We start from the raw sequence: 18,165 nt of genomic DNA on the forward strand, positions 1-18,165 counted from the left end.
CATATCCTTTGGTTTGGTTACTTAAAATTTCATTGATAGGTTTCAGCTTAATCGGATACACATTTAACTGCCGTTATTTTGATTTCCTTTTCCTGCTGTGATGAGATTGTGGAAGAATAAAAATGAAGAAATTAACCCTACGGAGACCATAAACTGAAAGAAGGATAATTTGATGTAGAGGTCAAAGGTTTAGCCATTGATTTTGGCCCTCTGAAAATGCTACAAGAATCTCTTCCTCTCACGATATCTTGAACTCTTACAATATTCCTCTGCCTATATATTGCTTAAATGCTATTTGAGGATTTTAGATGAACGGTAAAAAAATAATATTATTAATTTTGTTGTGGATATTATAGTTATAGTCTTTTTTGGGTTAACTGAAAATTTAATGGGAGGGAGATCGGGAAGGAGGAGAAGAAGAAGAAGAAGAGGAAGAAGAAGGAGATCGGAAAAGAGAAGAAGAAGAAGAAGAGGAGGAAGAGGAAGAGGAAGGAGATAGAATGGGTATTTTAGTCTTTTTAACTAAAATTAATGGTGATTTAACTGAAAATCTAACGGGAGGGACTAATGTCATAGTTTTTAAAAATTACAGTAACTAAATTGAAGATTTTTTAAAATAGAGGGACAAAATGTTGCATTTTACTAAATCAGAAAGACTAAATTACAGTTTATCCAAAAATTATGATAAAATTAATTAATAAATAAATTAATAAAATTTTTAAAATATTAAAAATATTTTAATACATTTTTTAAAATTGAGACCTTTTATTTTTATTAAAAAAAATTATAGATATATGGCACTTCACAATTGGCAGACGGTTCCGACACAGCAGTCTATGTGGTTGGTAGGGTATAATTTCTCCTGCAAGAAGTGAAAACCCTGCAAAAACCCTCGCATCATAATTTTTTAATTTTGCACTTACAGCTCTGCCTTAATCTCTATCTATTCTGTTCGATTTTCATAAAGAATTTAGGGTTTTGAAACAGAGATGGGTTTGACCAATTTCATCATCACGGTCGCTGGTGTCAGCGCCGTCATTCTTCTACTGAGGAGCGATGTGAAGCAATCGGCTACTATTTTCAGGCGCAACGTCAAGCACATCCGTCAGTGGCTCGAAGAAGAATCCGCCGCTGCCTCCAAGTATGTCCTTTATCAAATCCATCTATGTATTTGTCTCTATAGTTGGTTTCTATTTCGTTCACAATTGGATTTGAATCCATGAATGATTGCCTGAACTTGAATTGAATGATTTTATTTCTGAGCTGCATTTCAAATTACATGAGCCCAATAGTTTAATTTGATAAAACTTGTTGGTATAAGATAGAAATAGAAAAGGAGATTGGGGAGATTAGGAATTCAATCCTGTTATTCTCAAAAGCTCATCTTTTCAACAAATAATAGCTATATATTTAGAAGTATTGTAATAATGATCTGACATTCCGTCACTTTATTCTTGGTTTAGTTTCTTCCCTGCGTCATGCCATCTTCAATGACCTTATCCTTAAGATTGATATCACCATTAGAATGTTTTTATCAAACCAAAACTTTTGTAGGAGTTACTTATAACCATTTTTGTATCTGAAGTAGGGCAGTAAAGTTGAACACAATGTGGTGGATGGCAAAAAACTGATGTGAACTGATTCTATGAAACGTATAAATTTTTATAAATTTCGGCTGAGCTAGGCATGTGAAGCTTATAAGTGGCATTTCCAATGTTGTGAAGGAAATTTTAGGTGCCATAGTTATTGGTGAGTTATATATATATAACTCACCAATAACCCATCTGCAACCGTCTTTCAGTCCTGTGTTTATTAGCCAATTGAGCCCATTCTTTTTTCCCTCCTCTCTGAAGTTGGTATTTGAGCAGCTTCAAAGTATGTTCTCTGTCATTAAGCTCCTGATCATACCAGGTCCTGTAGAATCCTTAGGAACATATGGAAATGGATTGTAGAATGCCTTAGACAATTTAAAAAAGAAGTGTGGAAATTAGTGTTGCACCAATAGCCACCAATGACAACCATTTGGACTAATTTCGACATGCATAACAATGTAAGTCTCAACATGCTTATTGACTACTTCTGTGAATGGTAGGTGGAAGGAATTTATAACTCTACTACTCCCTCATTGTAGCTTAAAAAATTCCTGCTAAAACTAGCTGAGAAATCAATGGTTATGGTAGCTGTAATATGAAGATGTTGTCAAGAAATGCTTGAGCAAACATTGGCAGCAATATATGTGTTAACCCTACCACATGGGCATACTTTCTCAGTTGGTCAACTACCACAAAGGTTACATCCTTGCCTCTAGATTTTGTAGTCTATGATATCCATACTAAATGTCTTGCCATGTGCTTGATGGAGTAGGTAATGGTTTAATAAGACCAGGAAATGTTATAATTTATGTCTTTTATCTTTAAGAAATTTCACGTTTTCTTACAAAATTACTTGCATCCTCTATACATTTTGTTGAGAGCTAATGCTGGGAGTGTGAGATGGATATTCATTGGTACAGACTATGACTTGAGATGATTTAAAATTCACATTGTAGAAAATCTTAGTAATGGAATAAATTCTTTGCTGGGATGATTTCCTGAATGTTATTCTTTGTTTATGCTCTTTTTTTCTGAGTATGAATGAATTATCACATTGAATACAGTGCATAATCTTGAAAAATTTTGAAGGTTTAAAATTTGTAGAATCTTTGTTGTATCACTTAAGGTTATGCATTATTGGGTGTTAAACTACACATTTTAATTATGTTGAAAACGGAAATCTTACCGTTTACAGCCTAGGAAATTGTGGATTAGGCATCAAATTAAGAACTGATAGCATAGAAAAAAGGAAAAAGTATAAAAAAGTATCCTATGGTTTTCCTTATTTTCATTTCAGGATCTGTGGTTCGATTTGTGTTAAATTGCTGCTATTTGCAAATAGCGCGATACCATAGGTACTAATTTGACACAATTGAACCACAAACACTGAAGTGAAAAATCAATAAAACCACATGGTACTTTTTGTACTTTCCCCTAAAAAAATATTGAAGTAAACCACTGTGGTTATCGTGCACCTTCTGGCCTTCAAGTGTTTAATTTGGATAAAAATTGCAGTTATGTTATCATTTGAAGTCCTTTGGTGTATTGGCTCAAGAGTTTCATTTGAACCCCTTTGATTTCATGGTCTCGCTAACTTACTGGAGAAAGACTTGATTGTGGAATCATATTGAATTAATCTGAATTATTGCATACCTTTGAATTTGAAGTGACTGTAACATATTTATAGCCTGCCCTTTTTTGCTTCTTTACATGGTTGTAAATAAATATCATCATTGAATCAGAGGAAGAGAGTTTCTCTGCCAAGGAGTTTGGATGATTTAACCAGATTTCTAGATACTAATGCTTGATAAGCACAAAAGTTAACCAAACCTATAGTTATGATTTGGTTATGTGGAACATTAGAACTCTTAAGAATGTTCATTGTTGTATTACATTCTTTGTAGAATTTACTTTGGTGTTATCAACTTGTGTCTAAGATGGGAATTGAATCCACATAAGGTGAAGCTAGCCAAGGGCTAAGCCTCTGCTATGCAGCGCTAACACAGTTTAAGAATTCCCAAACTGAGTGGTCGGGTCCATATACATAACATTGGCCAGGTACAGGTAGTTGACCATACGTATCACACACAAAGGCATCATGAAAAAGCTGCGGTGACTTATATTTAGGGGTGGTTCGAGACCAGAACTGGTGGTTCCAATTCTAGGTTTAGGCACTTTGGGGGACCGGAATAGGATCCCTTGGTTTTGATTCCAGTTGTGATCAAATTCAATGGTTAAATCTTTTTTACTTTTTGAAAAGACAAAATCTGGTCCGAAAGTGGACTTGAATGAACTGATCATTTATGGTCTGGTTTGAGACCAGTTTTGGTCAATTCTTTTTGTTTTCAGGTTAGACGAGTCCAGTTCAATTCTGAAGTGGACAATAGCCAGCTCTACTTGTACTGAAAATCTTCCTGGTGATCACCAAAAAAAAAAAAGAAAAATCTTCCTGCTGATTGCATTTACAGAAGCTAATATGAGACTATTGTATGTCTTTTCAGGGCTTCAGAAAATGCAACACCCAAGGAACTGGAATCAAAGGTTCATAAAAAGGATGCCCCCAAGGAGGACAAGCACTAGTGTCTATATTGAAGGCTTGCATCTTAAGAGGAGGTTAAAGTCCTTTACTTACACTTGGTGGACTGCAGTTAAAATAAGTCTTGATTAATGTCCACAGATGTCCGCATCTAATTTTCTTAAATTTTGTTAGCCTTTTAACTTGCAATCACTTAATATATTGATTTTTATCTAATTAGAATTAAATTATACTGATATTTTAAGCATGTGGCAATATAAACTCAATCTTAAGTGAGAAACAATCTAACAGCTTTATCTTTGTACTGGGATTCTTGCTGTTTATCTCAATTATGTACTCCATAATTAATCTGCTATGCATATCTGCTAGTCTTGTTCTTAAACGTATTCGAGCGAATATTAGATGCATCCTATTTGTAAGCGTAGTCATGGAAGATGACTTTTGATTTTGCCTGTGGATTGTGGACTTAAGATTGCCAATTGTGTGATCAGCCGATCACCAAGCATCAAAGATCACCATATAAGAAAATGAAGTACCAGTATACCTGTAATTTTCTGTTTTCATGAGCTGACCACAATGAAAACGTTTATCTATTGAGAAATTGAGGTCCATCTAGTAACTGTTCTCTCCTGATAAATTACCTTCTCAAAATGGGTAAATATCAAATCAATCAAGGGCATTGACAATCTTGTAGCATTTCTCCACTGAAGGCTAGGAGGAAATTATTTGGTAAAAAATGGTAAAAGATTTTCAAACATATCCCAAGTCCCAGAGAGCACGAAGTGAAGTGATGGGTTGAATTCCAATGAGCTACCTCTTCCGCTTCCTGATGGGAAAATGACAGGATTCAGTGGGTGGCAGGAAGAAAACTCGAGGAGCTTCTTTACTGTTTATTTTTGGGAAATTTAGTCTGCTAGAGTGGAAACCACGTATTTGTTCAGCTGTAGTTCCAAGAAAAGGTCAATGGATCGTTGATTCTTGAGGATTATTGCTGGTTGTTGTTGGTGGTGATTAAATGTTCTAATAGCTTCTGCCCACTTTTGGCTCTAGTAAATGCACTATTTTGAACACTTTGAACCAGCAACTGATTGCTCTAATTTGTGGAGCCCAGAATCTGTCGGTGATGGGAACTGGGAAGCGTAAAAAAAGAGTGGAAGTTCAATGCTTTTCATCTCCTCAGTGCCTGAGTGCTCTTTGGCACATCATAGAGGTGGTAACAGCTAAGCTAATTGCGTGCATTCGAGCTTTGCCTTGTTCACTCTTCATTGAATTTAATTCATTCATTTTTTTATTCAAATTTTTTATTTAAAATTGAAGCATTCAATTTCCATTTTAATTTGTAAAATTTTTATTTGACAAAAAATAAAATCATACATAATTTTGTTAAAATTTATTTAAATTCTTTTTTTATTAAAAAATAATGTCAAATGGAAAATTAATGTATTTAATACTTAAACCCGTTCTAAAATCTGATTAAAATTTTACTTTAACTCATCCAAAACTGTCCTAAAATTAATTATTATTATTTGAGAAATACTCAAATTTATTTAATTTTATAAATTTTAATTTAATAATTTATATAAAATATTAGATTCTATTTATTTTATACATAATATATATAAACATATATAAATATATACAATTTATTTAATTATTTATTTATGTAAATAAATTTGAATAATGGATATTTAATACGTAAAATATCAACCTGAATATTATTTTTAAAATTTAAATCTATTCTATTTGTAGCTCGATTACATACTATGTAAATACATTCTAATAGAATTTAGTACTCACAAAAACCCACAAACCGACATCCTGGCCGTCAGTTTCAATACAAGTCACCAAGCGAAGCTAAAATCAATTAAAGCAGCGCAGTTGCCGCCCATATGCCTGCCCTTTTCACTACATCACATATTCACATTCTTCTGTTAATATATTTTATTGGTGATACGATACAATAATTGCACAAAATTTATCATGTCTTTATCGCCATATAATAAAATAATGTGATTTTTTTGTTAGTCAAGTTTTAAGGAAAAAAAATTTGATCTTCACTTATTTCGCATATTTAATTAAATCTCTCAGTGATATTTAATTACTATTTAATAAAATTATATAATAAATATTTATAATTACGATATTTTTTATTTATTGACGAATATTAATCAAATTTTTAGATAAATTATTAATTAATTTTATTTTATTATCGTATAAAAATAAAATTCACACAGAATTTAAAATATATATTTTAATACTCTCTTTTAAAATTTTAAATCGCTCATATTAAATTTAATTTTAATTTGGTTTGATTTTAATTTATTTTAATTTAATTTTTTTTAGACCTATGATGTAATGTATTACATCCCTTGATAAATGCAATTAAGGATAAAATAATTAAAAAAAAAAGAGTTGAGGAATACAGAATCCAACTCCATTTTTGCTTCTTCTAATTCACCATTTTGGTCAAGCTAAGCTATCATGCATTTCTTTTTTTCTGTTTTTTCTTTGACCGATTTTTTTTTCTTTTTAAATTGTATGATATATAAAAAATAACTTTTTTTAAATTTATAATTATTGAAATTGCTTGAATTCTTCCTTTTAAATAATGAATATATAAAAAATTAAAAAATATTGAGTGGATTGATAAGATCGCCCGTATATTTAGAGATTAACTCTTTAAATAACTTGTTAATATTTTTATTTTGTTAGAATTTGAATTCTGTGATTGAATGTTAAGAAAAGAAAAAATTAAATTTTAAGTTGAATGAATCTCGAATATTTTTTTGTCTGAACGGAATTATTGAGAGGCTTTAGACTTTTAATCTTTTAATAGTTCGTATATTAATATCAATCATATCTTTTAATAATACGATTTCAGTAATTAAATCTAAAATTTTTAATGAGTGCAATAAACTTCACCCCAATATTCAACCGCTACATTTTCTGTTTCAGCAAAGCCAAGCTATCATACATTTTTTCTGTTTAGGAAATTTTAAAAAAGAAAAGACTATCAACAGCTAAAATTACATCCTTGTAATTCTTTAGATTGAAAAACCACTTTCTTATTTATTTCTTTCCTTTATTTTTTTTTCGTCGTTGAAAAATTTATATATATGCACTCATAACTAGTATGATAATAAGTGCATTTGAATAAATTTGAAAGATTTCAGATTTTACTCCCTCAATTCTCAAAAAAAAAAATTATACTTATAATCAAATGATTTATATTTTTTTTTTTTTGAAATAGGGGTGGGGAGTCGAATGATTTTATTTTGAAATTTAATTTATATACTAATTAGTAATTAAATAATTGAGTGATTATATATCACTAATTAAATTAAATTCTCTAATATATATTTTTACAATAGTAATTATTTCCCAAATTCCATAAGTACCAAACAAAAAGATTCAATTAATTTGCAATATGAAGAAACCACTTAACCTAAAATGTTAAACTTACAAGTGAGGATTTCAATAATAGAAAACTTAATTTACTGAAGGATATGGACTTCTGCTGCCATACCCATGAAAGCAATCTTATTGCAAATATGTTCTACAGAGAAGTGTACATAATTTAACCTAGCTAGGTTGAAGAGACACATGCATGCATGCATGCATATTCAAATTTCAAAAGGGAGTGTAAATTTGCATCTGGTTCAGTATCTGTTCAAAGTTGTCAGTTTGCTTCTCTATAGGATGAGTGTGCATCCCTTCATATGTTGTTATTACAGTGCCTTCATCTTTGGTTAGACGTTGCACTTGCTTCTTTACGTTGCACCCTTGATGTGTGCACCGATAGTAGCTCCTGCAAATCGTACGTATATGTAGTATTAGATCAGTGCAAATCAAATGAGAAATTAACGTACCATTTTGAAGAAATTAAAGGACAGAGAAAACAGTAAAACGACTGAACCGATCATGAGAATTCGAAATTAAATTCTTGATGATCGATTGCTGCTATGAATTCCATCCATTTCACTATAAATATGTACGGTATGTATACTGCACGTACGATGTACTTATACAACCCTTGTCTGAAAAGGACATACGCAAGTTCCGCTCTTTATCTAGCAGAATCTTGTTGCGTCCAAGCCGAACAAGAGAAAGATGAAGGATTATATTCATGGTGTGGGGTCTAGTGATCAGTTAATCGCATATGATAAGAGTAAAAAATAAGGGAAAAAGAAAAAGATCAAAGAGAAGTGATCTGAGCCCAGGTAGGTAAAGATCTGTAGAAGTGAACAAACCTTGGGAATTTGTTGTTTTTGACAGCTTTTTGGCCGTATTTCCTCCACCGGTAACCATCATCTAGTATATCAACTCGGCTCCTGGTTTGAAAAGCATATCTGGGTTTTCTAATCTTCTTTCCTCCCTTCTTTTGCCCTGATTTTAGCTCGGTTTCAGACCCAACTGAAAAGTTTATACTTTGTGATGATGATGAGTTAAGGTCCTTGAATTCTTCTGTTCTTGGTACTTGATTGTCTATCTTCAATCCCAAGAACCCATTTGGATTATCTCCTTGAAAATTGTTAAAGCCATGAGAATTTGTCAGGGTTGACGATAAAGAACATGAAGGAGGCCCTGCTGATGAAAAAGGAAATAACATTTGGAATTTTTCCATGGAAATATCCAGTGCCTACCAACAGAAAGAAAACAGAAACAGGAAGAAGAAGTAGAGGAATGTTTAAGGGGTAGAGAGTAATATATGTACATTGCCATTGAAAGAATTTGTTTTAAATAATTTTTTCAAGATGATTTTTTTTTTAGAAAAAAAAAAAGAAAGAAAAACGTGCTTTCAATCTCAAAAAAAAAAGGTGCCCAGGAATTAAAAAAAAAAAAAAAAGAAAAAAAGAAAAAAGACCTCAACGACATCATCTCTTTGGAGAGTAAAAGAATAGGAAAAATCAAAAGAAATATAAATTAATATAATATAGGTAAATATATTTTTCTGTGTGGAATAATCATGGTTTTGATTTTGGGTCAATGTGGTTAGCACAAAGCTTAGACTAGTAGCAGTTGCCATTTGGACAGAACATTATTTTTCCACATCACAAATTTATGTTAATGTTACCATATGATTTATTATAGGCCACATGTTCTTTTTAAAGCTTCTTTTTCTTTAGTGCAGTCTGCGTATGGCTGCCCTATGAGTTTCCTTGAAGCTGCTTAATATCCCCTCGTGGTTCATGTATTTGCCTTGCTTTAATTTGTTTCCCATCTTAATCATACGCTCAACCACTAACAAAAGGAGTTTCGACTATAGTTTTCAGACATTTCATTGAAGTTTCATATCCAACCGTTAGTCTAAATTTGTTTGATAAAATCAACATTATTGATTCGGCAACTTTTTATTTAAAATAAAGTAAAAAATTTGATTTTGATCGAGAAAATAAATTGATAAAGAATTATTTAGATTTCGTTAGTAATTTTAACCAATCCAATATTGTTTGGTTAAAACGAGATAAGAGAAAAGATAAATTAAAAAATAAAAAATATTATTAAAATTTTTCAAAATTTGAAAAGTGAGTTTTTAATAGTTAACGAATATTATTTATAATAAAAATAAAATTTTACCATGCAAAATTAGAAAAATATTTAAAATATTTAAAAAACTAATTAAAATATAAAATTAATTTAAAATTTTCATATCGAATCTTGTGATAACGCCTGTAGCCCACATCATAATTTTGAAAGTCGTAGATGTCAAAATTCTCTTTTTGAAAAATTATAAAAATTTCGAAAAACTATTTTGGGTTTTTATTGGACGTCGGCAGTAAAAATTAGGTTCGGTCTAATTTTTTTTATAAAATCCAAGACTAATTGTTTCGTATCATAAATGCTCGTTAAAATTTAAAAATACTTTTTAATGAGTAAATTTAGTGCGAATAAAATTTAAATTTAATTCAGAAAATTAAAAAATATATATATACATTCCTAAACAATAACAATTCAAAATGTTATAAAATTAAAATAGTCTGCAATCAATTCCATTGATATTTGCCTTTTCTCTCGTAATTATTTATTTTTATTAATAAAATAAATTATAAAATTCATACATTATTGATTAGTTATTTTACATTTATCATAGTATTTAGATAATATTTTACTGAATATATAATAAAAATGAATTATCATTGTCTACTAACTAATTGCAATACTTGTAAATTATTAATTGTATTCGATAATAATTAAATTAAAAGTAAAGTTTATGGGTTGGATGTCGTTTAGGTCACTGAATTGCTATTATTATGAATTTATGAAATATATATTATGAATTAATTTCCAAAATGATTTTCTTTTTTGTGGATATTTAGAGTATGAGTCTATATCCATCCATCAATTTCACTTCAAAATTCTAACCCTCTGTACACAGGATTAGAGGTGCTAACAAAGAGGCGTAGTAATAAAAATATTTATTAAAAAAAACACATTTTTCTTTATTACATCATTTTTTTAATTATGTAGTAATTAATAAAGCACATTTTTCATATTCTCGATAATTTTAGTTTGATTTGATTTTTCACGTCGATAAATTTTTTATTTTATTGATAAATTTTCTATTTTATTGGTATCTGTAGTCGGTATAATTGTCTTGTTTTGTATTTTATTTTTTTATTATGTTTTTTAATTTTCTTTATTAAAGTCTTCCAAATGGCAATGTATTTGGTAGAGTAGAGTTGATCTCGATTGATTTGGTAGTCTTTCAAATGGCAATGTATTTAATAGAGGAGGGTTGATCCGATTGATTTGGTGGTTGCGTGTGAGTCTGCAGAAGAATTGGTGGCAAAATGTTTTGAAAGTTTCATGCATCTTGTGAATGAGTGTATCTCTAGAATTGGGCCCATGTGAGTCTACAGAGAAATTGATGGCGAAATGCTTTGAAAGTTTATATATGTTGTGGATGAGTGTATTTCCAAGATTGGACCCCTACGATAGGATTCATTTCTTCTCGTGGTGGGCTCTCCTCGTCCCCTTTCGATGATATATATACTGTCTCTAGTTATGCTCTTCCAACCGACTTTGATGGTTTGGGACGTGCTTGCTTCTAAGGTTTCTGGTTTAGAATCAGTTAATTTGCAGTTGAATTTGGTGGTGGGTCATTTGGGTTTGATTGGGTTAGTTATTTTGTTTCACTGGTTTGAACATAAGATTGTATTATTTTTCTTCTTTATACTCTTGTCCAGTTGGGTTTCGCTAATGCAAATTCTAATTTGCATGTTTAAAAAAAAAAAATTAATAATACTTTTTTTCGACCACCGCCTATTCATCTGAAGCTTTGCAAAGTATTCTTCCAAATTCTTTTTTGGTAAATATAGACTATATTAATTAAGAGTGTATGATATCTCATTTAATTTTATGGTGTAATTATTTATTTTTTAATATAAATTAAAAATATAATTATTTTAATTAAAAAATAAATTATTTATTAATTTTCTAATTATATCATCTCTCATATAAAATGAAATAATTAAATTTTATTTAAATAATAAAATATTATTAATAATATATAATTTGAATTAAATACTAAAACTTTATTTATTTCATGAAAAAAAATATTTTTTTCATATTTGAAGCATTCGAAAAATTAGTCATGGAAAAATATTTTTTTATTAAAAAAATTAAATTATTTTTCACACTTTAAAATTTTTATTAAAATCTCTGACATATTTTTTTAAATTGAAATTAAATAATAAAAAATAAATTATTTTATTAAAAAATATTTTCTAAATATAAATTATTTTTTATAAATAAATAGAAGTTAAAAGAGATTGATTTAAATTTTGATTAGAAAAAATAAATAATTAATAAAAAATTATTAAAAATAAAAATAAATTAAATATAATTATAATATTCGATTTATATTAATTATAATATAAAAATAAAATAAAAAAATATGAATGAAAATTATGAAACTACAGGAATATTTTATTTTTTTGAAAGGTGAAGGAAGAATTTGACATTAATAATTTCATTTAAGATATGGAATCTTGAAAACAGAAGGAAAAAAACAAAAAAGAAAAAGGAGAGTGATTTATAAGAATTTGTTTGATATTGTTTTCAAGTTATTGCATAAAAATATATTAAAAGAAGTGAATTCATAGAATTTAAAACTTTATAAATTTATTTAAATATATTTATCATTTCTAATTACGCTAAATTGAAAAAAATTTATATATTTAATTAAAGTTAAAAAAATAATAAATTATAACATTATGAGGCAGAGGAATTATTTACGTGGCATGAATAATGTCAAACTTCTTACCAATAAAATCAAAATTTTTATTTATATAACATAAAAAAAAATTATTATTAATTCATTAAATTATTTTTATTTATGCGGCACAATATTAATGGCTGTGAGTACGGCGTGGTACTTTATGTATTATATAAGGGAAAATTATTTTTTAGTACTTGAAGTTTAACGTAATTAACACTTCTGTCACTCTATTTTGGCGACCCAACACTTAAGTCTCTCACTTTCTTTTCTGTCCAAATTCGTAGTCTTTCTGTCTAAATTCGTAGTCTTTCCTTCCAAAATAGCCGTTCGGGACACATGAATTGACAAAATTAACCCTCACTAAAATCCTCCTATTTCAAAATCATAAAATCCAAACCCAAATGTCTCTTCTTCTTCTGCAACTTCTTCTTCTTCTGCTTTTTCTTTCTACCCTTTTTGCAACTTTTTCTTCTTCTTCTTCTTCTTCTTCTTACCATTTCTTCTTCTTCTTCTTCTTCTTCTTCTTCTTTCTTCTTCTTCTTCCTACCCTTTCTGCAACTTTTTCTTCTTCTTTTTCTTCTTACCCTTTCTTTTTCTTCTTCTTCTTATCCTTTCTTCTTCTTCTTCTTCTTTTTTTTTTTTCTTCTACTTCCTACCCTTTTTGCAACTTTTTCTTCTTCTTCTTTTTCTACCCTTTCTGCAACTGGAGATTGAGAGAAGGGTATTTTTAGAAAAAATTATCACCTCTCACCTTTGACTCTTTGATCAAATGGTTTAAATGGACGGAAGGACTACGAATTTGGACGAAAGAGAAAGTGAGAAACTTAAGTGTTGGATCGCCAAAATAGAAGGACAGAAATGTTAATTATATTAAATTTCAGGGACTAAAAAAGTAATTTTTTCATTATATAATTTTCCACCAGCGGAGATAGAGAAAGACACGTGAGGTTTGGTTCTGTGGGCCAATAAAAAGTCACCAACACGTGGGTTTGACGTGGAATTGAAAAACAATCTCCTCCTGGCCATGTTAGGTTAAGGTGAGTGAGGTAAGGAAATTAAATTAGGTGGGATAAATTAAAATTTAAAATTTTTAAATTTATAAAAATTAAATCGAATTGATTATGATTAAAAATAAAATTAAATTAAATCGGTTTTATTCAGTTTAATTTAATTTATTTAAATTTTTAATAAATTTTTTATATTTGATTTTTAATATTTTAAAATTTAATTAAAATATTTTAATTTTAATATGATTTAATCTCTTTATATTATTAATAATATATTATTATTATTAATCGATTTAATTTAATTTTTTTAATTTTTTTTAATCAAAATTAAATCAAATCAAAATAATTAAAATTTTTAAAATTAAAAATTAAATTAAATTAAAATAAATAAAAAATCAAACCAAATTTTTGCCAATACTACTCACTCAACAGCCGCCGGTCTTCACATTTTTTAAGACCAAACCCCTTTTTCTTACATCCCTTGCTTTTCTTTTCATTTTTTTTAAAAAAAAAAACTTAATTTGTAATGTAAGGAAATCTTCTATTTTTGGAAATTTTTTAAAAATAATTAATTGAGATAATTATTTTCAGATGATGAACTTATATTCATCTTCATTTATTACAAGTTATATATTTATGTCATAAGCAATTCATATTTATCAGAATAATGTTATTTACATTGGAAAGTTGTTGGTCCATCATCGTGTGCGGTTCGGAGATTCTAGGAAACCGGTTTTCTAACGGAGGAATTTAACAGGATTAAGAAAAAATGTTGTTATTTCCTCTTCTTTTTTCTCCTAATATTCTTCGAACTACTTTAGTATTCTTCCCGTTCTTCAACTGTGTTTTATTTTTGCTGCTCTTTTGGCATGTGGATGAGTTTTTTATATTTAGATAATATTTTCTCCCTTTATACAATAGAGGAAAGGCAAGCCTGATCCTCCCCGGCTGCCTGTTGCGGTTCTTCTCTTTTCTATTTAGATTACAGCAAGTTTCAATTTCAAAGTAATCATGGAAAATTTGAAAAGCCTTTGATTTCTAGAAACATTGAATTTTCAGCCATGATTCATGCTCGTGTCAAACGAGTTGTGGACTGATTGATAATAGTAGGTTATGTTTCCATCCTTTTCCATTTCTGTACAGTTTCATAAACCTCCGCCCACAAGAAAACATTTAGAAGCTAATCAGTTTCAGAATTGATTCTCATACATCTGCAGAGCCTCAGGTACATGTGGATGTTGAAAATGAGAACAAGATTATGCAGAGCTTTTCCTATTACTTCAGAAAGACCAGAAGATAAATTCCTCTTATTTGGTCATTACAAAACTGAGAACATAAATGAGTGAACAAGGATTAAATGAAAGATCGCATACGAGGCCTTGACAAAGACTGCCCTCCATCGACAAATATAGTCGTTCCAGTCATGTAGCGTGAGCCGTCACTTATTAAATAGATGACAGTTGATGCTAGATCATTCCTAGCATCAAGCCATCTCTGGAGTGGTGCTACCTCTTTGACCAACTTCTCTGCTTTCTCCTTCCCCACTGCCAAGGGATATTCATCTTGCAGGTGCAAACCTCGTGCAATTGCATTGACTCTGATCTTGTATTTCCCAATTTCCATAGCTGAATGCTGAAAACAATAATCAGATATGGGAAGCATTAATAATTTCCAGCCTCAAAAACAGGGACTATGACCAGATTTTATTATGTCTCTATAGAAGGATAACCAGAACTTAGGATCTCCATTTGAGAGAGCAATGTACAAAGAAACACACTTATGGGAACTCCTAAAACCTTTTTTCATGGCAACAACGGAAGAGATATAAAAGCAGAAAAACTAAACTCCAGCCCTTGCTCAAGCAATTCCCACAAAGCAAATATTAGGAAAGATGCTTCATATATCACTTGGACACTCCTTCCACATGAAGTGCCCTTTAGGATGGTGCTAAGCTGCATTCGATCTCATCAACATGAACACAGGCACAATCAATCCTAATCCCAAACTTGATATTGGCTACCTGCAGATGTCCATTACCGTAAACTTTGTGCATCAAATGCCCAATTTTATATTTTTTTGTTGTGTGTGTGCGCATGTGTTTTTTTATTTTTCTTTTTTCTTTTTTTTTTTTTGGGGGGGTGTGGGGGGTGTGGGGGGTGGAGAGGGGGGATGTTTGTTTAGTCCCATATTTGTTGATATCAAGGGAAAATGCTTCACATATGCTTTGAGCAATCCTTCCCCCACAAGGTGACTTCTAGGGTGGAGTTAGACTTTATCTATTTTATCAACAACAAAAACCTAGAGGTGAGGTTAAATTCAAAATCTTCATCATATTCAAAAGGAATTATTGAGTTCCAGCTAAAGGAATTCGTTTTTACTTTTAGAGGTGGTTATATGAAGCTTATTTTTCCAATCCTAAAGTGACTATTTGATATTAGAAAGTACTAGTCATCAATATTTTTTTCTCAATGGAAAGCAGAAAACTTTATAGATCAATTATTATTTTACTAACTGACTAACCAGTCTTTGCAGCCTAGAATCATCACAAATGGATGCACATGAAAGAAAATGCAGAGAAATATGAACAAATTCACTTACTCTAACTAATTGTTGGATTCCAGCTGAACAAGAACCATAAGCAGCAGCACCTGGATAAATTCCTCTCTCAGCACCAATTATTGAGGTCACAAAGACAATTGAACCTCCCAATTTATTGTCACGCATTCTTCTTCCAACAGCCTTTAGTAGAAACCATGGAGCCATGAAGTTTATTTTCACTGTTTTTTTGAATTCTTCTTCAGCTAATTCTAAGGGGCCTTGCATCTTTCCTGTTTCACATGGTCAAAATTCATAAATTTGCGTTCTTACTTTCAAGTGCTGCACTGCATCATTCTATACATAAGATAATGATAAAGATTTAATTGGAAACTTGATATGAAGGGCATAAAAAATGCGATTAATATTAGTTGTTAAAATTTATAGTCCTCATATAATCTGCAAGAAAAAAACAACTGTTTGCTCCTAAAATATGAAGAGGGAAATTCTTGGTCAATGATTTCACAAAACCCAATACACCAAGGCATGATTTTCTGCAAAGAAACTTATTTAACAGTGAATGCCATTACTATCCCCTGCAGCATGGCCATTCTAATTCTGCAATTTCACCATGATGGATGCCAAATTCACTAATTACACTAATTCTATGCAGGTCCGCTTCAATGAGCAAGTTAGAAAAAAAAACAACAATAAAAAGACCTGACATCTACTTTCCAATTCAAAGTGTAACTGTTAAATAACACATCAAAAAGGCAACTGCAATCCAAAGATAGCAGTGTTTATTCCCGTTTGGACTTTGCAGTTGGTTCCACATCATTGAATAAAATATAAGAAATTTTAAATAACTATGAGAACAGAGTGGGAAAACATTTTATACTTTATTCCTTTTTATACGTAACTAATCTTAACCTTCATTAAACTTTAAAATAACCCTCCATTTTGCAATCTGCATCTCGTCCCATAAAATTTCCTCTTTTTCCCTTCAATTTCTTAAAAAATACAGGTCAAGTACCCAGCTTTTGACTTACCTTCCCCCAACCAACCAATTCTTCTGTTCCCTTCACACGTTAATTATAAAGAAAGATTAGGAATTTTTCTATCTTTTTTGATGAATGTCTGCATAAGTGTTTTACCTAGTAAGATCCAATTCAAGTCAATTGTCCATGGACTAATTAAATAATCATATTAATGACCTGAATTTTTAATTGTCTCTCTCTTGTTCACTTTTATTTTAAAGAATTAACAGTCAAAGGGGGGAAAAAAAGGCTATTGATAATACCTTCATAGGCGTAGCAATGTACAAAAGCATCTAAATTCCCCAAAATCCTGCATGCCTTATCCACTGCCTCATCAAAAGCTCCCTCCCTCTCCTCCTCCATATCCATTGCTACGACCTCCACAGGCGCAACACCCTTTACTCTTCCTGCTATCTTCTCGCCGATACTTTTGAGGCAGTTCTCATTTCCCATCAAGACCAACCTACAAACATTTTGCAATCAATTGATTCTCATAGCAAACATTCAAGAATAAATATCATTATTATATGAAAAGATTCCTTAAAAACATACGATTTAAAGCCCTTTCGTTCCATGCAATCATTGAAAAATAAGAACCCAGAAAATTAATCTTTAGATACGAGTATTCATTTTATCAGTTTTTTTTTTCTTTCCCGTTTCTTTCTCTTTCTCGTTAGCCAAACACACAAAATAAACTTTAAATACAGTGGGCAGAAGGTAAACCTGCATCCCTGTTTGGCCAAATGGAAAGCAATATTCTCAGAAATCTCGTCACCGTTGGAGGTAAGTAACACCCTTTTCACCGGATTTTCCATTCTCTAAACCAACCCTGAAGAAATCAAACCAAAAACAAACAGAGCAATTAATTGGGGACAAAAAAAAGAAAAGAAAAGAAAGCCTAAACTTCACAGAACTAATAAGAGCAGGAAAGAAAAGAAACCAACTGGATCCCAGAACGCAGAAGAAGAACACGGCGTAGGGGGCAGCGAAGGATGTGAAGATGGAAGATGAGAGTGAAGGAGGACAGAGTAAGTGAAAAGGTAGGAAATTGTCAGCTCTTTTTATAAAGATAGATTCCAGGTATTTACGTTTGAAGTTCATAGGCTAATCGTGTTTACAATGACAGGGGTTCACACTTTACAGCGACCGACCAATACCTAACAACCATGTGAAGCTCTTGCTTAGAAATTTGAATAGAACGTTTCATGAAAAGGAAAGTTAGCAAAATCACATTCTC

The 18,165-nt window shown here is 30.6% G+C and overlaps 3 protein-coding genes across 5 annotated transcripts; 1 reads left to right on the forward strand and 2 right to left on the reverse strand.

Moving 5' to 3' along the window:
- Positions 1–815: 815 nt before the first annotated feature.
- On the forward strand, positions 816–4,432 carry LOC110600973. Of its 2 annotated transcripts, XM_021737932.2 has the most exons (3): positions 816–1,141; positions 3,942–4,009; positions 4,094–4,432. In XM_021737932.2, the coding sequence occupies exons 1-3, from the start codon at positions 990–992 to the stop codon at positions 4,258–4,260; spliced, it is 387 nt and encodes a 128-aa protein (XP_021593624.1). In that variant the 5' UTR covers positions 816–989; the 3' UTR covers positions 4,261–4,432. The 2 variants fall into 2 exon arrangements, with proteins under 2 accessions (XP_021593624.1, XP_021593625.1); XM_021737933.2 differs by lacking the exon at positions 3,942–4,009 and having other exon boundaries at positions 819–1,141.
- Positions 4,433–7,519: 3,087 nt separating this feature from the next.
- Positions 7,520–8,864, reverse strand: LOC110601468 (probable WRKY transcription factor 75). Its single transcript, XM_021738617.2, has 2 exons — positions 8,379–8,864; positions 7,520–7,936 (listed from the first exon to the last, which is right to left on the reverse strand). The coding sequence occupies exons 1-2, from the start codon at positions 8,750–8,752 to the stop codon at positions 7,759–7,761; spliced, it is 552 nt and encodes a 183-aa protein (XP_021594309.1). The 5' UTR covers positions 8,753–8,864; the 3' UTR covers positions 7,520–7,758.
- Positions 8,865–14,601: 5,737 nt separating this feature from the next.
- LOC110600793 (3-oxoacyl-[acyl-carrier-protein] reductase FabG) lies at positions 14,602–18,026 on the reverse strand. Of its 2 annotated transcripts, none has more exons than XM_021737664.2 (5): positions 17,873–18,026; positions 17,652–17,757; positions 17,192–17,391; positions 15,955–16,184; positions 14,602–14,988 (listed from the first exon to the last, which is right to left on the reverse strand). In XM_021737664.2, exons 2-5 carry the CDS (start codon positions 17,741–17,743, stop codon positions 14,710–14,712), a joined length of 801 nt encoding a protein of 266 aa, XP_021593356.1. In that variant the 5' UTR covers positions 17,744–17,757; positions 17,873–18,026; the 3' UTR covers positions 14,602–14,709. The 2 variants fall into 2 exon arrangements, with proteins under 2 accessions (XP_021593356.1, XP_021593357.1); XM_021737665.2 differs by having other exon boundaries at positions 17,869–18,016.
- Positions 18,027–18,165: the final 139 nt, after the last annotated feature.

Source organism: Manihot esculenta, chromosome 15, assembly GCF_001659605.2.
Source record: "Manihot esculenta cultivar AM560-2 chromosome 15, M.esculenta_v8, whole genome shotgun sequence".
Taxonomy (NCBI): Eukaryota; Viridiplantae; Streptophyta; class Magnoliopsida; order Malpighiales; family Euphorbiaceae; genus Manihot; species Manihot esculenta.